The sequence below is a fragment of the Juglans microcarpa x Juglans regia genome, chromosome 6D (genome assembly GCF_004785595.1).
Source record: "Juglans microcarpa x Juglans regia isolate MS1-56 chromosome 6D, Jm3101_v1.0, whole genome shotgun sequence".
NCBI lineage: Eukaryota > Viridiplantae > Streptophyta > Magnoliopsida > Fagales > Juglandaceae > Juglans > Juglans microcarpa x Juglans regia.
Window position 1 is genome coordinate 24,861,704 of NC_054604.1, and position 25,685 is coordinate 24,887,388.

General features: G+C 35.0%; 1 protein-coding gene across 1 annotated transcript; it reads right to left on the reverse strand.

The window, feature by feature from the left end:
- Window positions 1-6,285: 6,285 nt before the first annotated feature.
- LOC121234129 (protein TORNADO 2-like) lies at window positions 6,286-8,370 on the reverse strand. The gene is made up of 2 exons (XM_041129947.1): window positions 7,696-8,370; window positions 6,286-6,954 (listed from the first exon to the last, which is right to left on the reverse strand). The coding sequence occupies exons 1-2, from the start codon at window positions 8,191-8,193 to the stop codon at window positions 6,643-6,645; spliced, it is 810 nt and encodes a 269-aa protein (XP_040985881.1). The 5' UTR covers window positions 8,194-8,370; the 3' UTR covers window positions 6,286-6,642.
- Window positions 8,371-25,685: the final 17,315 nt, after the last annotated feature.

Here is a 25,685-nt window from a genome sequence, read left to right on the forward strand (position 1 = left end):
GGATCAAGTCAAGCATCCAAGATAGACTCATTAAATTGCACCATCTGTTAATTCTGGTGCCGAATCATTGCCTCATATTTAAGCTGGACCTAAAATTAATCATATATATATATATATATATATATATATATATATATATATATATATATATATATATATACCTGAAGTCAACTTGTACTCGTATATGATTGATGATGAGAGATTTTGGTTTTGCTTTCTTGTTTAAGAACTGGACCCTTAAATATTCAGACTCTGACACAAAAACTAATACATCAGCCCATGACCCAACTCTTAGGGTCAGTCAAGGCCTTCATGCACGTCCAAAAACGTCGGTCCCCAAGTATAAAGGGGCCGGGAAGAAAAATGGCTTCCAAATTAAGTACGTACAAAGAAACCCGCGTAGAACCGCAGTTGTGTTTTGGTTTGTGCACCAAAGTATACGTTGCCTTTGTTCATGCTGCATGCGTGGACCAAATTAATAAGCTAGTGGAGGACTCGATCGACTACTTCCAAAATCTTAAACAATATTATTTTACGCGTAAAGATGGGCCATCCACGTACGTCGACCTTTGACTTTCATTTATTTATGGCTAATCTTACCAACCGTATTTTCGTCGGTTGCAGGTCGAACTTGTAATATTTATTTGCGTAGTACTGGTTAATATATACCTTCACTCCACTCTTTGATCATAGTACCCTACATTCATAACTGCATCATGCGGATCTTACCCCAAATATTACAGCATGCGTGTGGTTTAATTTCTAACTTCGGCCTCACAGCCGAGGTTGTTGAAAGTTATTGCATCTATATAAATATCTGGTTTTGGGTACTCGGGGTGAGCCTAATTGATTACTACAAGAAATCATACATTTTCCAACATTCAAAATTGTCACAAATACCTATAATAATCGCTGCATTTTTGACAAAATAAAGGCACCACTTCTGATCAATTTCAGCGATAGGTAAAAATCATCACAAAAATTACTATTCCCGACGATTTTAGTCTGTCGCAAATGTTCCAAAAAACGACGGAAGTGGTATTGCTGTGTATCATTAAATCGTTGAGAAAAGTCAATTGTAGCTATATATCGTCCCAAATCGCCAAATTGCCTTGATTTTTTTTCTAGCGATTATTAATTATCGTCACAATAATGTATTCCTAGCGGGTCATTGTCGTCGAAATAGACCTTTTGCGACGATAATTGTTGCCGCAAATAAGTTTAATTGATGCACAAAAATATTTCCGACGAATTTTACTCACTGAAAAATATTTTTAACGAAATAAATAAAAACAAAAACAGAATACATTCAAAAATATAATACATATCCAAATTAAGAATCTCTCTCTCATATTCATGATAGGGGTTACGAATAGAATAGAGATCCACAACTACCATCTCCATAGTTGCACACAAGAATGGATAAACCATTTGTACAATCCTTGATCGAGGGCTACGATCAGGTTTAATTAGTATAACCTTTATTAAGGGCTAGCTAGTGCATATCATGTGTTTTCGATTATATACATGCAGTTGGCCGGATCTACTAATGAGGATTACTGTTCTTTATCCTAATTTTTTTTTAAATTTCTAAATCACATTTATTAATAGACACATTTAGAACCGTTTGTCAATTGAGAAATACTTTAGTCATAAAAAGATATATCTTATAAATGTAAATTTATAAATTGATGTAACTTGATGTGATAAATTAGATTATAAAATTAATTTTATTAAAAAATAAATTTAATGTATTATGTGAATTTTATCGGTTTATAAATTTATTTTTATAAAATTTCTTTTATGATCGGATCTCTTTTTTTATCGATTCAAGTGATTAGCTTAAAAATATGTCACGTCGACTAGCGTTATTGAATATAACTAGCAATTATTCGGATGATAGTTTATTGGGAAATGACAGTATGAGATTCAACGAAAAGGGTTAACCTGTCTTAGGCCAGGTTGGGCCTACAAAAGGGGAAGTTATTTGTAGGCGAAATTATTAAGCCCAAATATTAGGTCCAGTTGGAGCCAAGACTTTTAGGAATCTAGTCCTCTGTTTCTATATATGATTATTTCTGTGGACATTTCCCCCTACAAATCGTAGAAATATTTATGACACAAGTTTCATGGACAGCGAAGGAGTCTAGACGCTCGCACCCTGTTTTACGCATGGACATAATTCAGAAAGCAAAGCAACATCGATATCTGGATTGTTTATTTTGAAAGGAAGCTCTGCATGTAACATTCAATTATAACAAAGATGAAACACAAGAAGGAATATCTTGAAGAAATTTATATGCCTAACTCATCTCATAACCGGTTTTACAAGAGATGATTATTCATTTTTTATAAACATGTCTAAAACCTTATCTACAGACCGTGTGAGATTATTTATCAACATATCTTAAGTTGATACAATAACATCTAGAATGGAAAGAACATCTTTTGTCAATAAGTGAACTATAATATTACCATTTCTCCTAACACGAGAAACTTTCTACTTGGCAAAATAATTCAAACACTGTCTTGCCTCATTCACAAACATATCAGCACTGCTCCAAGCCTCTTTATCATTCTTTATTGCATTGATCACCTGCAAGGAATCCCCTCAATGACAACCTGTCTAAGGCCTAAATCCAGTCCCAATTTGATCGCCTGTAGAGCTCCAAAAGCTTCGGCCAACAAAGGATCAGGAAACATGTTTTTCCCTAATCTCATAGTTGCAATGATTCGCCCCTCACTATCAGTCGCAGCCACACAAACTCCAAAAATTTTGTCTACTGTCCCTCCCAGTTCAATTTAAAACAATTAAGGGGATTAGTTCGATATCGGGATTAGTTCTAGCAATTAACCTTCACACGGATTCGAAATGATTAGAACGAGTTGAGTTCTGTGCTTGTTTAGACGTAAGATTTTCTTGATACGTTTTGAAGCTTTTGAGCAAACATTTCTAAAAATGTAAAAGTTATTATAACAAAAACGATTATTTATAATGAAAATTAACCATCTGAGACTTTTAAAACGCTAAAAGTGTAACTTTAATGAGGAAAAAGTTTATCTTTGAAGTCTGAGAATAACTTATTAATTTTTTATTACTAGTTTTTTTAATCATTTTGAATCCCTCCCTATATATTGATTTATAAGGGGAAAGACAACTAGAAAGTAGATCGCGACTCTACTATCATGTCAGTGCTGATGTGGTAAAGCCTCCTAATTCTTAGATCCATGATTGTTAAAGAAAATATTAGTGCGTCAATTATGAAAATTTGACTTTCCATTAACACTATTAGAGATAGCTTTACTTACTTCATTTACTTTAGTTCAGTTATCAACTCAGTAGTTCTGTTAGTTTAGTTAGTTACTTATTTTTAAACTTTAAACTTTTATTTTTCCTGCTTCTATGCTTTTATATAAAGCACATCTGCATTTCTTGTATTACGAAGTCGAGGAATACTACAATACACAGTTTTCACTTTCTTGGCTCGAAGTCTTAATAAACACAACAAGAAATATCTCCTGAATGAACAGTCATATGCATGCTCGTAAAAGCTTCACCAAGCTCAGCTAAAACTTGTTTTTTTTTAGGTCATCACTAATGCTACATGTTAACGCCTAAAAAAGTACAAAAGGCTAGAATGGAAAAAAGAGTCATTCTCAACCTATTATAACGATTCAGGCCTCAATCGGTGTCGTATGGAACCCTCGACAGTAGTCCAGTGCGGTTGTATGGTATTTGTGTGTCCGTCCAAGACAGTGAGCAATAAATAAATACAGAAAAAATAAATAGAAGCAGACATACAAATTTACGTAGTTTAGCATTAGACCTACGTCTACAGGGGTTTGGGAAGGGGGAGTCCACTGTAATATTCTTGTTTTACACTCTCTTATAGTCTCTCATCCTTACTGTACAATGTAGATTAGAGTTCTATTTTTTGATGAAACACTGATTGCTGGAGTTCCTCTCGTGAGGTTAAAGAAGTTAAAGGAGAAGCTGAAGTCCCATTCGAAGTCCAGTTTGATCCATTTTTATCTCTGGCCTTGGGAGTGGTGAGGGATGACATCTTTAGTCTAGTCTTCGTTGGCGTGCCTAACTTACTTTTCCTCATTTCTCCATTTTCTATTCTTTTTAGTCCATTCATTCTTTACCTTCTAACACTCTATTTTCCTTTGTCTCCTCTTCGTATCCTCTTTTATCTCTTCTTCCTCTTTTTTCTTATTTGTCTTCTAGTGAATGCTTATTTGATGGGCTGAGCTTGATTTATTTGTGCTCATCATATTTGATTCCCTCCACTATAGATTATACTCACATTTCATTAAGTAAAATATGATATTTTTATAATCTTTGAATCATCCTTCATTTTTTTAAAGAAGAAATTTAAAGAATTAATAGATGATGCTATATAAGTACGATAGAACGAAAATGAGATGAATATTTGTAGAATTTTCTAGAATTTTATTTTTATTTATTTTTTATTTTTATTTATTTTTATACAACATTGGGAGGATTGAATTCTGGGCCCAAGCCTATGTAATTGAATCTCTCGAGTCCTCGACTGGTTTTGCCAACGTAGCGTCAAGCTCTTCGTTTCCCAAGGGCCCATCACACCACCATTTATTTTTGAAGTGTGAAAAAAAAAACAGTTAAATAAATGGCATTGGGTTTGAGTTTGTAGTTGTCCTTTTTAATTTTTTAAACTAGTTTATAGTTCTTAAAACTGAAACATAGGAGGGTTGAAGTAGAAATTTTAAAATTAATCAGAAGATGTGCAATGTGATTACAACTTTTATTGCTTTTCATCTATAAATGTTTGTTTTTATTTTCTTGATCCTGTAGATGCGGTTACCACTTAATTTTATGGCTCTTTCCTCCTTTATTTGGGCTCATTCACCAATCAAATCGTTTAAATTTGGGCCAGACAATTAGGCCTGATCTGGGGTGCACCTGAATAACCTATCTTCAGTTCATTTCAACACTTCCCATAGATAATATTGCCTGCATTCATGTTTTATACAACTGAGGGCTAAACACAAATTAGACATCTCCAATTTGAGATCAGTACGTTCTTGTTATTCATTAGAACACCATAAAATTTAATGCAGAATATACTTATAATTCAATATGGGGTTGGCTTAATCCTGTTAAATTGAAAGATATATGGAAAAGTCAACTTTTTTTTTTTTTTTTTCATTTTTTCAAACAGGATGTATCCAATGAAATTTTAACGGAACATAAGCCAAACCCTTAAAGTTTAACTCTTCTATTTGGTGAGTCAAAATATAATTTGTTGCTCAAAACTTCAAAGATGGTAAATACGGTCACTTGAAACAACAGACGCTCATGGTGAAAGGATTAGGTGTACATTATAATATATCATATGAGCGACTGATCAATCATTGCACTCCTAAAAGTTGAGAGTAATTTAGACATTTACATTGAGACATGGATAGAATTAGTACTTTAGGTTGGTTCACCAGCAACCTCAAGCTCGAGAAAATTTCGCTACTCTTGATGCACAAGTCTCGATGGTTGATGGTAAAGCCGCGCCCGGTTTGACCTTTTTCATGAAATAACATCTTTGAAGCTTTAAACATCTGACAATCATTAATGGAACCTTGGAAAATCAAGATATTTTTTCCTTCCCTGTTTTTTCCGTCAACCCACCTTCAGCAGTGCTAGGTTTTAAAGCTAAAGGTACTAATGAGAGTATTAGTAGTGATTTATACATCTTTATATACAAAATCATCTTTTTTAAAGAATAATTTTGCATATAAAAAAAAATTCTTACATTAGTCTATACATCTTAGAATCAAATAATAATAAAATATTATTATTTTTTATTTGTTTCTTAAAATTATTTTTTTATATATATTTTACAATTAACATCCACTTTTATTATCAACTTAATACAAATTTTATGTATTAAAATCATCTTAATATAAATTCTACAAAGTTAATTTTAATGGGTAGGAAAGAGAAAAAAATAAAAAAATAATATTTCAAGAATAAATAGTATTTCTTTAAATTTAAAGAAGTACTATTTATAGTTATGCAAAAATTTAGAGATATATAGGTTAATGTAAATAAATTTAAAGACATTTTTTAAATTTAAAGATGAAGAAATCTGGTTGAAGTACTAATTCCTTGATAATGCCTCATGATCATGTTTTATGGACATCCAGCTCATGCGCGCTTAGTAAGCATGCATGATCCATCGCTTTATCTAGTTGTGTCACTCAGGTGATAACATGGTTTTCTTCTCTTTTTTTTGTGGCAAATTGTAATTGGAAATGGGAAAAGTTGAGAAATAAAAAGGAGTACTCCTGAAAAGTGAAAACCATCCATAAAAAGGATCGCCTCGCCCTTCCAACAGTAACCACGTTTGTACTTTTAACTTCAACAAAGCCATCTACTTTCAGCTTTCGGTGCCCTCCGCAAATCACGCACAGCTCTTGACAACTTTGTTCATTTTTCAACACTAATCATATCATCAAACCCAAGACAAGAAATGCAGCTAAATGACAAGAAAAGACGGAAAAAAATAAAATAAAATAAAATCGTGAAAACATCGAAAATGCCATTCAAGTAGTCGAGCTAATTAATTTATCAGTGCTACTCATCCATATTGTATTCGTCTGATCTCACACATAACCTTGCTTGTATCTGCGAAAGAGGTCCTCAGTTTTGGCGTTCCTGAAAGCACAACACCCTATCAAATACACACATATCAAAGCCACTAGAGTTATGAGCAATATAATATTTGCTCTCCTCCACTCTTTCCTTAGATTAGCCAATAATCCGGCTTTGCATGAATCACAGTTGTAGCAAAGTTGGGTCTGGTCGTTGTTCCATTGCACGCAATCCATGTCCGCTGCCATGGCAATGGGACTTATCCAGTAGGTTGGATTCACGAATGTGTACCCGCATTGGGTCGGTGGCTTACAGCATCCCGACTGTAAAGATCAAAAAGCAAAGGGGAATATAATAGAAGAGATAAAGATGAAGAATATTTTTGAAGAAAAACATAGTTTACACATGGTGCTTGACGTATCTCAACTGTTTAACTCTTTCAAGAAGTTAAGTAATATTCTCTGCTTATAAACCTAGCTAGTTTAAGATGGAGGTTAATTACCTTAATTAAGAATAATTTGATTAGGTAAATAAGACTATAAGAGGCCTTAATTGAAGGCAAATTTAAGGAGTAATGCCACAGTTTGGATATTAAAACCATCCAAATTCAACTCATTTCATCTCATCTTATCATTACAATTTTCATAAATTTTAACATAAAATATAATAAAAAATTCAACTTTTTCAAATCTTAAAATAATAATAATATTAAAAAAAATATTCTAATAATATTTTATTCAATTTTCAATTTTCTCATCTTATTATCCAAATCTCATCTTACTCCTCAAGGATCAAAATATTCAGAGTTTTCCAAATTATTGCGGAATTAATTTCATGAAGCATCGTTTAATTGCTAACAAAAACAGAAAAATACAAATTTATAGTCATTTGATCACATTCATTGTACATTAATTTTTCATTGAGCAACAACTTATAACTACGTACATCAATAACAAGTTCTATTAGATTTCAGCTTATTTCAATTTTACTACAAATTGTTCAAAGTTCTTTGGATTATAATTTATTCTAGTAGTAATTAGTATAAGAAGAGAGCTCAGTTTTACCTGTAATGGGTTAAGATGTGCATTAAAGAAATCCTGAGCCATGCTGTAACTCTGGTTCAACTCAGCACACATAGGTGTTGAACTAAGACAGTTCCTTATGCCTTCCCATTTATAAGAACTCCTAACCCTTCGACGAAGCCATCCTGAAAAGTCCTCGAGATGATATTCCAAGTAAGCCCGACTCGGTTCGAGGTGGCCGGAGCCCCTCATGGTGACCATGTAGATGAAAACCACCAAACAGGCAAGCAATATTATCAGAATAAGCATGGCGACGAGGTAGAATATAAGGAGCCATGGGACTCTCCAGACCCCTCCAACAAAGCCTGCTAGTGCCACAACCAAGATCAATATCCCGAGAATGATGACGGGCCATTGCAAGATTTTCACACAGGAATTGTCGGGTTCTGTGGCGAGCCAGATTCCCGCTCCAATGACTGGGATTGAAAGGAGCACGGCAACGAAGTTGATGGCTCCGATGACATTATTGCTTAATGCCATATTGGTCGGAGATTCCTTGCTTATTAGGAGATATTAATGTGAGTTTTGATTCTTTGTTGAAGATCTACTGATAAGGAACATGAAAGGACAGGGAAGAGAGAGAGAGAGAACCTAGCTTTATAATAAAGCTTCTGTCATCCACGCCCACCGCCACAGCTTTTTGTTGCTCTCACCTTGGATTCGTGAAAGCTACTCAGAGCACTCCTAACGAATCTTTTATAATATATTTTTCTTTAAAATATAAAGAAAGGCTCTTAAAATTGCCTTCTATTGAATCTTCTATTTTAAAAAAATTTTACATTTTGCTACAGGAACGCCGAGGAAGCTGTTCATGCTCGTAAACTTTTTTTATTCATTTCCCACAAATCTAGAGGAAGCCGCAAGTGTTGGAATATGCTTACCTGTTGATAATTTCACATATCGTCATATTGCTCTAGGCAAGTACTGTTGGAATGGTGATATTTGTAATAATGTGGATATCAATTATTTGTGGTGATATTTAATAATTTTTTTTTTGATAAGTGATATTTAATAAAATTGAGTCTTACATATCACTTATTTAATAAAATGACAATTATCAAGAATAGATATTCTCATAATATACTTTGAAGATATTTTCATGATATAATCTCATCTTTTATTTTTTGAATTAATTTATATTTTGGTTTAGCTTTTAAATTTAGATTAATTTAAAATAGTACATAATTATATGACATTGTATATAAAGAGATATTGTAAATATCAAAAGATATGAGGATATTATTAGTAGTTAGATAAAATATTTGAAATGAATAAAAAAGATTAAAAAGTATAATATTTAAATGATATGAAGAAAAAATAGATACGTTGATGTATGGTATGTTGTAAAAGTCAGTATGTAAAATAGAAAAAGTAGATTTTGGTAATATATTTTAAAGGATAGGATGAAGAAACCATTGGGAGTGCTCTTAGCAAAAACTGAAAATTTCAAAAGCATTGTGTTTAGAGGTGTAACCGGTCCGGTCTGGTCCGGTTTTGGATACAATTTAGGACCAAACCGGTATGTACCGGTTTTGTATTTTTCAAAACCGATTACGCTCCGGTTACTCTCATAAACTGGTACCTCTGGTTTTACCGGTTTCCTGTCTGGTCCGGTCTGATTTTTTCATTTTTTTGAAATGTAAAAAAAATATAATAAAGTATTACTTCTTATGATAAAATGTTATTAATAATTTAATATATATTATGTTTAAAGCATATGATCAATTAAATTTTCATCTTTAGATTAAACTTTTATTTTATAAATTATAATAATATTATCTTATATATAATTATATTAATAACATATAATCAAACAAATTACAAATGTTTATATTTAAGATTAAAATTTTTTGTTATAATTTATAAATTATAATATGAAATTATTTCATATGTGATATATAATTATATATTATATATAAAAATTTAATATATAATTACATATTATATATAAAACTTATATATATAAATATTTTGTATAATATATAACATTAATTTTTATATATATATTTTTTTCCAACCGGTCCGATCTGGTTGCGAGAACTATGGAACCCAAACCGGACCGGATTCGACCGGTTTTCATAATATAAGAACCGGTTTCGAACCGTACTGGTTCAAAATCGGACCAATCGATCCGGTTTGATCCGGGCCGGGCCGGTTTTCAGGTTTAAATTTACACCCCTAATTGTGTTCTTTAAATTATGAAAAATGCTCCTCTTGAGCCTACAGTTGAGTCCCAATTGGCTTCTGATATATTTTTTTTATTTTACTTAATGAGTAAGAAAGTATGTTTTTTAATGATATTGTGATTAGTTTTTTAAAAAATATTTAGGAGTATAAAAAAAATGAATGAAGAAAAATTTAAAAAAAAAAGGAACTTTTCTACCCTTATCAAAACCGGTCTCATGCTACACCCTACTGTTAAATTATATCTTCTACACATTGTTTTCTATGCACATCCTCGTCTGTTTGGTTAATAATAATATAATAGTTTTATTTGTTAATTTGATGCAAAAGAAATATATATATATATATTTATATATATATAATTGTTTCCATTTTAATTTATAAAGGGTATTATGATTCTTTATCTAGTGACTTTTCTTTCTGAAAAGCAATGCCTTGTAGGGCATGGAGGACGACAAAAGTGTTGGATTATATGTGGAGCCTGATTTTGTGAGCAAAAAATTGAGAGACAGAGAGTTTGCTTGACTGTCGCTCGATTATCGCTTGACCTAGCCCTCGAGCGAAGCTCAACATATGAGTTCGCTTGAGGTGTGCTTGACAGTGGACTCAAGCCAGACCCTAACAGTAGTGTTTGTTTGAGCTGCGCTCGACACACCGCTCGAGCCAATATTGATTGGTTGTTCGCTTGAGGCACTCTTGACAAGCCGCTCGAGCGAAGGACCCCATTTTTGTCAGATTAGAGTTTTCAGCACCGTTTACTATAAATATATAATATTTGACTTATTGTGTATGGTTTTCAACATATTTTCAGAGTGAACAATAATTAAGTGAGTGCATATTGTGTGAGATATAAAAAGTCCTAGATAGAGTGAGTTGAGATTGAGTGATTGCAATCTCATTTGATTGATAAGATTTATGCATATTTGTGGAAGTAAGCAAGTTGCCGAACCACGTAAATTGTGTGTTGTGTTTGCTTGATCGTGTGCTTATTTACTTTGGTTGTTATTGTTGGTGTGTGTATTTTGCACGACAAAAAAAGGGAAATGAAACTGCTTGCCAGTTAAAAATGTCATAAACAGAGAAGTTAGACGAAAACATGCATGAGTTATCCTATGAGTCAAAAGGAAAAAAAAATAATGACAATTGAGATAACCATGATGAAGCTAATGCGGATAGATATTGATTAAAAATGATAACAATGTGACACGGGGCAGAACTAGAATTATTTTGACGGCTAATTAATCTATAGAAACTAGGGATTGAGATTGAGAAAAGATGCAAAATAGATAAAACTCTAAAAAATGTTGATTAATGGTAAAATTAGAAATTATTTTTTAATCTCACAAGTCATGCTTAAATAGCTCCAAAATTTGAAATTAGGAGAATTTTTCAAAAATGAAAAATCTAAATTATTGCCTAAAAATTAAATACATAATTAAACAATAATCATGCCAAAAATTTGCCCAGAATTGAAATCAGAATCATTTCCAAAAATTTAAGCGAAATATTTTTTAAAATGACAAAAATGAATGTAACGAGATGATATTTGGGGGAAAAACAATCGGGATTGCAGAAATCCAAAAAAGATTTGGCGGGTTTTGCCATATTTGCACGAATTTATTTTTTTAAAAATAGTTCAACGCTAATAACGTAGATACTAGATTCAGATATCCCATATCAGTTTGGATTTTCATCACAATAATGATGCGATTATAAAAAAAAATGAAAAAAGAAAAAAAGAAAAGATGTTGACGAGATAATGATAATGATGAGATGATGATAATGGGTAGTGACATTTGATAAATATGAGTAAGATGATGAGATCGTAATGTTTGTGACATTGAAGATATGATGAAAATGATGTTGAAATTATGATGATTATAACAATGATAATAAGATGATGGAGGAGGAAAAATAGAAAGAAGGGGAGAGAAAGTAGTGTCGAAAGAGGAGATAATAGAGGAGGAAAATGAGGAGGAGAAAGAATAAGAGCAGAAGGAGTTGGTGGAGCAGACAATATGAGAAAGTGATAAGAGGAGGAGGAAACAAAGCAAGACAAAGAAATAGCAGGAGACGGGTAGATGTATGGGTGACCCGACACCTTGGTCTACTATGTGACGTAGAGTGTACTCCTTGCAAGATGATAGTAAAAGCCCTCGTGCCCTTTTCCCTCACTACTTTTTGTGCAATAATAAAAAAGTAAAATAAATTAATATATTTTTAAGGTGTAAAGGGGAAGGTTTACAAATAAACCTGAACGTAAGAGAGCACAGTCTATCTATACTCTACAGTAGAATAATGAGTAAAATAAACCTGTCATATCATAACAACTTCGATATAACTTCATCTTATAACATGTCATCCAATATCTTTATAAATAGTAAGAAAAACATCTAAGAAAAATAATATTATACAAAAGCAACTCATATCGCTAATAATAATTAAAAAAATTAATATAATATCAATAATAAATAGAAACAATCTAAAAATTTCACTAGCAAAGTTAGAGTAAATTCATTTCTGCATTACTCTAGCTTAATTGCGATCATAAAACTACATCTTCTACCTAACATGCAAGTTTAATTTATAGAGATTTTTAAGGCTACAATTTCTAAGGGTTATCCTATGACTAAAAGGAAAAACATAATGATAATGATAACAATAATGATGAAGCTAATGCACATGGTTTCGATGATTACGGCGTTGCTAAATAATAACAATGATGATGATGTGATGATAGTGAAAGCACGATAGCAAAATAATGATAATGAGTTATGAATATAATGATGAGATGAATATGATAAAAATATGTGACATGAACCATTAACCCAACAGGACAAGACACGACACGAAATTAACGGGCTGGGGTTTGATGTTAATGGGTCTGGATTAAAACGGGTTGACTCATTAAGATACGATTGCTTAACAGATTGCTAACGGGTCAACCCGCTTTGACCCATTATGACCTATTTATGAAGCAAAAATTACACTTATAACCTTATACCTAAAATCTAAAAAAATCCTAACACACACTTCAGTCTTTAGATTCATGCCGCCCCCTCACTCTTGGGCTCTCCCACCTCCCTCACCCCTCGATGACTCGGTCTCCCTCACTGACGCTAGACATAATTTAGATTAATTCTAGAAGCTAGTTTTAATAGATGATCAACACGGAAAATACAAGAGATTCGCCCAAAAATACAGTGACAACTCTGAAAATTATTGATTAATATTAAAATTCAAAATTATTTTATGAAGTCTACAAGTCGAACTTAAATAGCTGCAAAATTTGAAATTATGAAGATTTTTTCAAAAATAGAAAATCTAAATTATTTTATGACATAAATGAACAAATAAACAAGATTCTTACAAAAAATTTGGCCAAAATTGAAATCAGAATCACTTCCAAAACTTAAAACCTAATATTTACTAACAAGGTAAAAATGATCATAAATATATGATTTGATGAAAAATAACTAATATTGCCTTAGTCTAGGAAAATATTAAGCTTTTCATTCCATATTTGTACAAATTCATCTTCTTAAGGTAGTATTTCAATACAATCAACGTACAATTTGGATCTAGATGCCCCATATCAATTTGGGTTTGCACCACTCTCTCTCCTCTCTCTGTCTCAAACTCTCCAATCAAAACCCTATGTTAGGGATACAACAAAGGAAGTAAAACCTAAGGGAAAGATGAAGAACAAAGGCGAACTGAACTGGAGATAGCGATCGTGCAAAGTGAAGTGAAGTGAAGTAAAAAAAGGTTTAAGAAGAAATGGCACCGTATGATTCAATGAAGGGCAGCTGAGGAAGTGTCAATAAAACGTACTGTTTAGGCATGTAGTAGAGTATGTCGTTTATTACTAAGCGCTGCTACGCACCATTTTATTAAGTTGCTATCTATTGTTTTGGGTAAATGTTGTAATACGTAGTGTTTGGGATATACCAAGCGATGCGCTCTAGGTCAATCATTTACTTTCAGTGTTCTATAGGTCAATTTATCATTTCTACGTAGTCTATTACAAAGGGTGTGCGTCAACCTTAAGGGGAGGAAAAGGTACATAGGAGAATCTCTAAAATTTGTCAAGGTTTTGAATCTGTAAGGAGGTTGGGAATCCCTCGAAGCATTCCTATTATCAATATACGTGTGACCCTCTTAAGCTTTTCCACAAACACCTTCCATACATGACAATCACAGTAGGTTTCTAATAGTTGGTATCAATATCCACTGATCTTATGGTAGAAAATACAAGATCCAAACACCAACAGAACAAGGCATTTCAACAGTAGCTAGAGCATTAACAACAAGCTATACACAAAATGAAGGCTAATATGGAGCAATTAAATGATATGATGCGGACAATCATAGTATCTCAAAATCCTCATCAAAGGGAGGCTCACTATGAAGTTAATATGGATCAACAACCACCAAACCACGAAGGACCAATCTCAGAGGGGTGAGACTCGAGTTTCCTCACTTCCAAGGAGACAACCTAGCTACTTGGATCTTCAAGATGAACCAATACTTCAAATTCCATCAGATTCCCATGCCTCAATGCATGCTCATGGCCTCCTATTACAGGGACGAGGAGGCTCTTGTGTGGTACCAAGAATCTTTGGAGAGGGGCCATTTTCATGACTGGGACACCTTCTCCAGATCAATGCTTGTTCGTTTTGGACTAATGACTTATGACAATCCCATGGAAGCACTAACTTAATTGAAATAGAGAGTTTTGTCACTATGTACAAGGCACGGTTTGAGGCTCTTTCCAATCGGTTAAGAGGACTCTCAGATGTGCACAAGTGAGTTGCTTCCTCAGTGGGTGAAAATACAAAATTTGTCTTCCCATTAGAATGTTCAGTCCTGTCAATTTGAAAGACACATATGGGTTAGCAAAAATACAAGAGGAATACCTCAGTATAAAAAAATCCAGCAAGCCTATAATAGAGAAGACTAGTGAAGTAGTTTGAGGAAACTATTCTCATGGATCCTATTTAGGACAGGGAAACATCAACAAGTGGCAGAAATCTTAGGGACCTACAAGGAAGGTAATCTCCACTCAAATGGACGAGAAGCACAAGAAAGGGTTGTGCTAGCACTGTGAAGAAAAGTGGAGTCCCACCCATACATGCAAAAATTCTAGAATTTACCTTTTACAAGGTAGTGGAGACCTGTCTAAAGAGGAAGAAGGCAAACCAGGAGGAGATAATGCAAAACATGAGGTAGTGGCAGTGCTTATTGAACATGTAGAGGAACCAGAGATACCTTTGCTGCCATAGCAGGAATTCCCATTGTTAGAACCATGCAGCTAGTGGAAAACATTATGACTTGTGGCACGGGACTTGGAGTTGTGTTAATGCAATCGGGACAACCAAATTTCTATTTGAGCTAGGCACTATTGTTATCTACTTATGAGAATAAGCATTAAACTCTTGTGACAGTTGTACAAAAGTGGAGAACATATTTACTTGGCCAATTCTTTGTAGTATAGATAGACCAAAAAGCACTTAAGTTCCTACTGGAGCAATGGGTAGGCACTGAGGCTCAACAAAAATGGGTGTTCAAGTTAATGGGCTACAATTTCTCTATCGAATACAAAAGGGGGAAGGAGAATAGAGTGGCTGATGCACTCTCCCAAAAAGATGAAAGGTTACAAGGGGCTGCATGTTCTGCTATGATCTCATTTCCTACTCCTTTATGTGTTGAGGAGCGGAAACAGAGTTATCAAAATTCGAGTAAGCTAACTGAGCTGTTAGACTAACTCCAGCCCAACCAGGACAGTTCAAGGGGTTTCTCATTGAAACAAGGGTTGATTTAAAAAAAAAAAGGCGGATTGTGTTGGCTGAAGATTTTGACTTTAAGGGAAAAATGTTGTTGTATGTTTATAATAACCCTCAAGTTAGTCATTATGGGTACTTGAAGACATATTAGAGAGCTAAACGTGATTTCTAATGGAGGGGAATAAAGAGGGACATCAAACGATTGGTGAAGGAATGTGATACGTGTCAGGCCATGAAATATGAAACTACACATCCAACGGGGCTGCTCCAGCCCCTACCTATTCCCAATCACCTAATATATTACTTGATTTTGTGAAAGGGTTACCAGTATCAAAGGGATTTAGAGTAATTTTTGTGGTAATCGATCGTCTTACCAAGTATGGTCATTTCATGACCTCCATCCCTATGCTGCCTAGGTTTGTGTTGTCAGATAAGGACCCAATTTGTCGAATACAATTTGGAAGGCCATATTCCACTCTCAAGGATCCTCCCTTGACTTCAATTAAGCTTATCATCTCCGATCGGATGGCCAAACTGAAGCCCTAAGTAAGTGTGTGGAAGGTTATTTAAGGTGCTACACAGGGTCTAAGCTTAAGGTCTGGTCTCAGTGGCTCCCTATAGCCGAGTGGTGGTATAAAACTACCTATCACAGGACCACTAAGATGACCCCCTTCGAAGCTGTCTACAGCTACCCACCACCCACCCTCCTATCATATATTCTTGGTATAATTTCTAATGAGGCAGCAGACCAAGTCCTATGCAACAAGGATCAAATAATTTACTTACTAAACAAAGTTTGATAAAGGGTCAACATAGAATGAAACATTATGTAAATAAGCAGTGAACAAAGAGAGTTTGAGAAATGAGACTTGGTTTACCTGAAACTCCGGTCTTACTGACAAAAATGCCTAGCTCTGAACGCAATCTGAAGCTATCCCCAGGTACTACAAACCTTTCCAAGTTGAAGAGAGAATTGGATCAATTGCTTATCGCTTGAAGAGACAGGGCACTAACTGATGTGCTCGTGAAATGGTGTGGAATTCCTAAGGAAGAGAGTAGCCGGGAGATACCATGGAGACTTCAAGCCCTTTATCATCACCTTATGGGCAATGTGCTTTGAAGAGAGGGTGTTTGTTAGGGATCTAGTAGAGGAAGTAAAACCTATGGGGAAGATGAAGAACAGAGGTGAACTAAACTGGAGATAGGGATAGTGCAAAGTGAAGTGAAGTAAAGAAAGGTTGAAGAAGAAACGACATCGTATGATTCAGTGAAGGGCAGCTGAGCAAGTGTTAATAAAACGTACCGTTTAGGCATGTAATGGAGTCTATCGTTTCGTCCTAAGTGGTGCTACGCACCGTTTTATTAAGCTGCCATCTATTGTTTTGGGTAAATGTTGTAATATGAAGCATTTGATATTGAATATACCAAATGATGTGTTTTGGGTCAGTCATTTACTTTCAGTGTTTTGTAGGTCAGTTTATCGTTTCTACGTTCTCTGTTATAAAGGGTGTGCGTCAACCTTAAGGGGAGGAAAAGGTATAAAGGAGAATCTTTGGAATTTGTCAAGGTTTCGAATCTGTAAGGTGGTTGGGAATCTCTCATTTCTCTTCTTCTCCTCCTCCTCTAAGCCAACTTGTGAGTTCTCTCTATTGTCGTGGGTCACCATTCATGGCCAAGGCATGGTCTACGACGGTAAGATTTGGGCATGGGTGTCTTCGACCCAAGACCACGGTTGTTGCCATGGATCTGTAAGTTAGAGACTGTGCACATGGGCCATAAAGATCTACCCACATATGTTTGAAGATCTGTGCACACTCTTTATAACCCATGACCTCGTCCGTGGCCCATGAGTCTATGGATTTGCGCGATTGTTATTTGGTTTTGTTTATATGTTTGGTTTGATATGTAATTTTGTAAGTTCGTCTTTATTTTTTGTTGGATTTGTGACATTTTCCTTATTTGTAAGTTTGTTTTGTTTTTTGTTTGGATTTGTAAGATCTAACTTTGCTTTGTATGATTTTGTTAGACCTTTTTTTTAAATGTAATGTTTGACAGGACCATCGGATGGTGATGGCGCCAATCCACTACTCGACATCCGGAATTGGGGGTGGCGTTGGGGCCTAAGGGCCCATCTCACCAACTCCCCCCTCCTCGATACATGTGGGGATGGCAGTCAGGGACGAATTTCACCTGTTTGGGTGGTGTGGGTAGCACCGTAATGAGAGTGGATGCTTTTGTAAAATGATAGTAAAAGCCTCTATGCCTATTTCTCTCTCTAATTTTTATGCAACAAAATAAAAACAAACATAATTGTATTGTTGTTAGGATGCAAATGACTCTTACATTACATTTAGAAGGGAATAATTAACACTACAATGTCTACGTGTTATCCTATTAATAAAAGGATAAGAAAACTTAATGAAATTGATGAAACTAATGAGGAAGGCCTCCATGATAAGCATATGAGAAAATGATGATCTTATAAAAAGACAATTCGATGATAATGATTATGGTTAATAATGTAATGAAATGGATAATGATGATTATGAAGATGATGTGATGAGATCATGCTGATATGAAGAGGTGATAAGATGATGGTGATATGAAATGATTATCAAACGATGGTGATATGAAATGATGAGCTAAGCTGGGCAAAGAGCTATAGATGACCTGATACCATGGCATACTATGCAGTCAAGAGTAGGGCTGTTGGGGGGCCTACATTTGACCCTCTTGACCCTAAATAACTGTGTGCATATATATATATATATAAATATAGTATCATATACATATATAATATATATGTAAATATATATATAATATATAATATAAATCATAGTATCATATATAATAATAAAGCAAATCCTAACTATAAAAATCACATTTTCTCTCTCTGTAACGCTCGTCCTTGTGGTGAAACTTTTTATAAAATGATTTGAGAAAAGATGACGGGAATTACCGTTCAATTTAAAACTTTTTGTTTCCATACCCAGGATGCAAGACTCTACGTTATAAAATAAATGTGCTTTGAGAATAAAATAGATTTACAGCGGAAATAATTAATCTTACAATAAAATAAAAGGTCTCTCATGCAATTAAAACTCTCATGCCTAGACTTCTGTGCTCTTCCCCATGAACCGTGTCCATCCTGATGCGTCCTGCTCATTCAGTCCCTGTGGGGGAGGGGCATACATAAAAACTAAAATAAGTCGATGACTTGTAAGCATTACTTCATACAGTTAAAATATAATGACATAGGTTTTCATTCATGTGTTCATCATACCATACATACTATACGTACATGCATGTGTACGTTCGTTTGAAAACATCACTGGACGGAGTTTTTCTTTAAAAATGGACTTTCTCTTCGTAAAACGTTTCTCCTGTCAGTGCTTTCATTTCTTAAAGAATGCTAAGCATTCATACATTTATATATTCTTTCTTATCACTTTCATTAGCCAGTACACACTGTTACGCCCCGTGTGTTGGGGTTAGTGGTCTTTCTTTAGACCTGGACTCCGCCCTTGGCCACGGGTTGGGAATCCCTTTTCAGTCAGGGGCAGCAATGGGTGCACTACCAATAGTACTTACCTAGCATTGCAATCTGCCCATTCATTAGTACCATTTTCATTCATTCATGTGGTCATTATGTATTTTCATACATTAAACGTTTAGTCCTTTCTTTCAGTTTAGTCCTTTCTTTTTCAGTCCTTTTCATTTAACAGTTCATTTATGAAAAAATGTCATTTAAAAGCATGGGCTTAAACATCGTCTTTCATGGCATCCATAAAAATCAGTTCATAGGAAACCTTTAAAACACTTTCTTCCCGTCTTTCAAAGCATCAGTTAAAGCTGGAGGCATATGCCTCGACATGTCTTTTCTTTTCTTAGAAAATACATACAATAGATACTGCGAATAGTCATCCATTCACATGCATACAATTAATACTTTTGGGTGCGCAAAAAGGGGCTGCCAAGGAGGGGCCTTACATACATATACCTTTGAATACTTATACTTAGCATATTTTTCATGAAACATCTTTCGTGTCGTTTCGTAAGGGAAAAGCATTTCATTTTCATTTCTTGTATTTTAGAAAACTCTAGAAGAGTATGAGCATAATACTTACTTGGACTTCATGCTGCTTTCATATCATGCAGTCCATTCATGTGCGTGTCAGATGGCAACTTACATGCATACACACAACCTTGGCGTCATTCTTTTTCTAATGCATAAGCAACTTAAACTAGAAATAGAGCTACACATCACTTGGACCACTCTCCTTCTATCCTGTGCTCTTACGTGCCCTTTGCTATGCTAAAATTTTTGGGATCTACTTACGGTTACTACCTCTTCCAAACTCGACATTCTACTTCGAGTGCTCATCCCTTAAGGTGAACCCATAATTTACTTTAGGATTAAGACACTAAAACCTTCGTCTTACTCTTCCTGTTGACCACATTTCGATATATAATTCCGACCAACGGAATCACGCATCCTAATTCTGGACAATACACCCGTCACTGCCTCATGCACCTTAGCTTACATCAATCCTCATTTCCATCCATACACACCACACGGCTCTAAGCCAACTCCGAGGCTTAAGCACCGTGTAACCGTACTTATGACAGATTACCCATTATATATAGTGAATCCGTTCGGCACATGTATCTTACCTGATTACACATGTATATTACCCCTTCATCACCTAAGACCAACATATAACACGTTGATCACCTACTTGTGTAAACAGGCACCATACCCGGATACCAACCTTCTCTTAACCCAGCTCGCATGACTCTTCATGCTACCTGTCCCTTTTGACAGTTCATCCCAACACTCAACATGACAAGACTTTGTTCACAACCATGCCTTATGTCACATCATATAGCTCGAGATTACTCCCAAGCTACACCGTGACCGTGTCATGTCACCTGACGTTCCACTATGCCATCTCTACACCAACTCTTAACTCATCGTGAGTACGGTCCCTCGTGTACTCCTGTCACATCGTGACATCTCGTCACGTTCCTGCTACGCCATTCATACACTAACTCCTCACCCATCACAAGCACGACTGTTAGTAACCATGTCACTTCGTGACATTCCCTAGTCATGCTTCCGCTGCGCACTCTTACACTTGTTTTGCTACTTCACACATACTCCCAGCTGTAAGTCAATCATGGTGAAACTTGTCACCTCAGACTACAGGCCATATCATAGCTACTTCGAGATACTATTCCACAGTTCCTAACACTACACACCACGCTCTACGCCCATCAACTACACAACTATCCTTATCTTTGTGACAGGCCACACGATGTGTTGCTGCACCTCATGGAGTACACTCCATATGTACTCCCTTCACATTACACTACACCATACAGAGTATACTCTGCTTGTACTCTTCCCATTCCACAATATACCAGGAATGTATATTTTACATATACTCTCCTTATGTCACACTACGCCACGAGAGTACACACTCTCTTCCTAATCCACACAACGCCACGCCACCATTACAGTACAATCCACAACACTACACAGCACACTTCTCAACTACGCCCGACACTTCACCACACAGAATCCCAACACTTCATTACATAGCACATCATAATACAGTGAACTCCACAATATTAACAGCATAGTCCACAACCTAACCAACCACCAACTAATAGATAACATAAATAACAAGGGAGAGAGGGTTATACCATCATCGGGGTTAACCCGTGCATTGTTCACTTACTGTCACGGTTGATGACATTGGAAGGGTCGTATGTGGTGGCTAAACTGCTATGCGTGGGGTTCACGGATGGAGGGAAGGAGCTCGTCAGCATGAGGGGACGCCGGTGGTGGTGGCGGTGAGGCCAGGCGGCGCGTTGGGCTGGAGGAGGGAAGAATCGGGTGAGAGGGAGAACGGGAGGAGAGAGAGAGAGGAGGGAAAAGTGAGGGAGAAAGAGAGAGGGTCTGGATTTTAATCCTGATCCATTCGTCTTGAGATCTTCAAAACGATCTAACGGTGGGCTTTAAAACACTGATTTGAAAATGCATAAACATTAACTTATTTAAAAGCACTGAGGGGAATTAAAGTAAAATATTATTTAAACTAAACTTTAATTTATAAAATAATATTCCTTCATCATTAATAAAATGATGAAGTCTTATTTAATATATTTAAAAGAATAAACCATTTAATTAATTAAAACTTTCAACATAATTTAAATCTCATAATATTTTAAATAATTGAAATCATTTTAATAATAATATTACAATGATTTCTTACAGTTATAATATTTTTGGAGCTCTTCAAAAATATTATAATTGTCTTATTTAAAATCAAGTTTAGTTCAGTAACATTGAAAATATCTCATATAAGTATTTTTAGTGCATTTAAAATACTAGGTGTACTTTAGAAATTGCATAATATCTTTGAAAACACGCCATCGAAGTTCAACACGCATAACGAGACTCGCAGTCTCTAGAGAGAATGGGGGACTGTTACATAATTTTCGTCCTCGAAATTTGCTTACGTCAGAAAGAATGAGCATACGTAAGAAGGAAGGAGCGGGGTGTTACACTCTTTCCCCCTCTCTCTCTCCTCTCATTTCTCTCCTTCCCAATTGTCCCCTTCCTCTTCTCTTAGCTTTTCCCCTACCCTTCTAGGTTTCACATATCTATGGCCACATCCTATCTTCTTTCTCATTTTCTCTTCTCCTCTAAGCCGATTTTTGAGTTCTCTCTGTTGTCATGGGTCACGACTCACTATCCATCCACAATCTACAACAATAAGACAAGGTCATGGGTCTCTATGCCTCAAGATCACAATCGCCACACCGTGAGTGACTTGTCTGTGAGTTTAATAATTCACAGTCACAACCATGGCGACTTTAGTCCATAAAGATCTACCCACAGATCTCTAGAGATCAACTTATCTCTTTATGACCCATGACCACGTCCCTGGCCCATGGGTCTGTGCAGAGATGGTCTATGTACAGGTCGTCACAAATTTGTGTAATTATTACTTGGTTTTGTTTATACGTTTGGTTGATCTATAATTTTGTAAGTTTGTTTTGCTTTTTTGTTGGATTTATGAGATTGTTTTGATATGATGTTTGTTTAGTTTTTGTTTGTAACTTTATTTTGGTTTTTGTTTGTATTTGTAAAATCTGTGAATTTGCTTTGTGCGATTTTGTTAAACTTTTTGTAAAAAATATTGTGTTGGACAATGTGACTAGACTGTGGTGGCACCAATCGACCGCATGACATTTGGACTGGGAGACTTGCCGAAGGAGGTGGGGCTCGAGGCTCGAGAGGCCAACTCATCTCTTGTCCCAGTCCATGCAGGGAAAGGGGTAGGGCCTGAATGCCACCCATCAAGATGGTGTGAGTAACACCACTAATGGAGAGTGGATGCTTTTTCAAAATAATAGTAAAAACCCTTATACTTATTTCTCTCTCTAATTTTTGTGCAATAACAATAAAATAAACATAATCATATTGTTTTTAGTCTATAAAGAAGTAGTAGGTTTTCATACTTTGCGACGTGCTTCAATTGCAAACAATTAGAAGGAAGGTATTTAGCATATCCCATCTGCACAAAAATGTAAGAGAGAACTTAGTCTATGCATACTTTTGGTTAGCCAGGATAAAACCACCAAGAATGATAATTATAGAGAATCCGAATAACAATACAAATATTTTACGATACTTGTTTTAATTTTTTAAAAAATGGATATCTATTGGAAAATGCAATGAAGAGTAGATCAAACCTGTCATTTCATAACCACCTCGAGATAACTTTATCTCTTTTGCAATAAATTAAGAATAAATTAATGAAAACAATAATATACAACAAAAAAAAAATATCACTACCAACAACAATATAAAAATAAAAAATGAATACGGTATTTCAAACAAATTAAAACAGGGCACAAATATCATTGTCAAATTTTGAAAAATATATTCATTTGTTCATTGTAATCCTATGTACTACATTTTTTTTTTTCTAAAGACTCAAGTTTTTTATAAGGGCATTATAATGACAATGATGAAACTAATGAGAATGGTCTCGATAATAATGATATGAGATGGTAATGATTATGGATAATGATGTAACGCGAATGATGGTCATTAAGATGGGGATGTGATGAGATCGTGATGACATAAAAAGATGATGAAATGATAAATAATGAGCTAAGCCCAAGCAAACTGGTAGGGATTACACGACACCTTGATCGATGGAGAGTAGGGCCTTGGGTCGGCTTGAGTGAAAGTCGGGCCTAAAATTTAAATACATATATATTTAAATATATAATAATAATAATAATAATAATAATAATAATAATAATATAAATCATAATATCATCATATATACTAAAAACGATATCCTAACTATAAAAACCATTTTCTCTCTTCTCATTTCTATTCTTCCCAACCGCCATCCTCCCTTCATTTTCTCCTCTTCTCCCCCATCTCCAGTTTGCCCAACCTTCCAAGCTTTCCACACCTTAGTTGCAACCATCCTCTCTTCTCTCTCATTTCTCATCTCCTATTCTCCTCCTCTAAGTCGACTTCTTAGTTCTCTCCGTTGTCGTAGGTCTCTACCCCAAGACCTTTGTTGTTGCTTTGGATATGTAGATTAAAGACCAACAACTACGATCATGGGTGACAGGTCTACAAGTTTAATGTCCAATTGATGCGACCATGGGCCATAAAGATCTACTGTTGATCTCTTTATGACCCAAGTCCGCATCCGTGGCCCGTGGGTCTGTGCGGAGATGGTCTGTGCTATTCACATCAGTGTGATTATTATTCGATTTTGTTTGTTTGTTTGTTTAGTTTGATATGTTAATTTGTTTTAGGCTTTGTTTGCATTTATAAAATCTATAACTTTACTTTGTACACTTTGTTAGACTTTTTTTTTTTTTTTTTTATGTAAAAAATGTTGGGTTGGACAGCATGGTGGGATGGTGGTGGCGCCAATACGCCGCCCGGTAAACCACCTGTATAAGGTTTTCATACTTTGTTAAGAATGTAAGTGCTTACATTGCAAAAAGTGAGAATGCAAGTATTTAGCTTCTCACAAGAATGTAAAAGGCAACATTGCCCATATACACTTGTGGTTAGCAAGGTAAATCACTAATAATTATAATAATAGAGAAAGTGAATAACAATACAAATATTTTACAATACTTATTCTAATTTTTTAAAAATAGATCAATTAGATTGAAGCAATAAATAGCAGATCGAACCTATAATTTTATAACTTCCAGAAAACTTCATCTCACAACCTGTCAAGCTGTCATCACAAAATCTTTTGCAAACACACATTAAGAATAAATTAACAAAATAAATACTCAAGTTTTTTTTATAGGCGCATTATAATGACAATGATAAAACTAAAGAGGATGGCCTCGAAAATACTGATATGAGATGATAATGATTATAGATAATGACGAAACGAGATTGATCATAATGGTCATGAAGATGGGGATGTGATCAGATCATGATAATATGAAAAGATTATGAGATGATAAATGATGAGTTAAGTCGAGCAAACCGGTAAGGATGACACAACAACTTGCCCAAGTAAGGCCTTGAGTCGACTTAGTTGAAAGTCGGGCCCTAAATATAAATAAATAAATATATAAATGTAAATATATAATAATAATAATAATAATAATAATATAAATCATAGTATCATTATATGTACCAAAAAAAGATATCCTAACTACAAAAACCACTCCCTCTCTCTCTTCTTATTTCTATCCTTTCGACCGCCATCCTACCTTCATTTTCTCCTCTTACCCCCATCCTCACTTTCCCCTACCTTCAAAGCTTTCCACACCTCAGTTGCCACTATCCTCTCTTCTCTCTCCTTTCACATCTCTTATTATCCTCCTCCTCAAAGTCGACTTCTTACTTCTCTTCGTTATCGTGGGTCTCTACGACTCAAGACCTTTGTTGTTACTTTGGATCTATAAGTTAGAGACCAGCAACCGCAA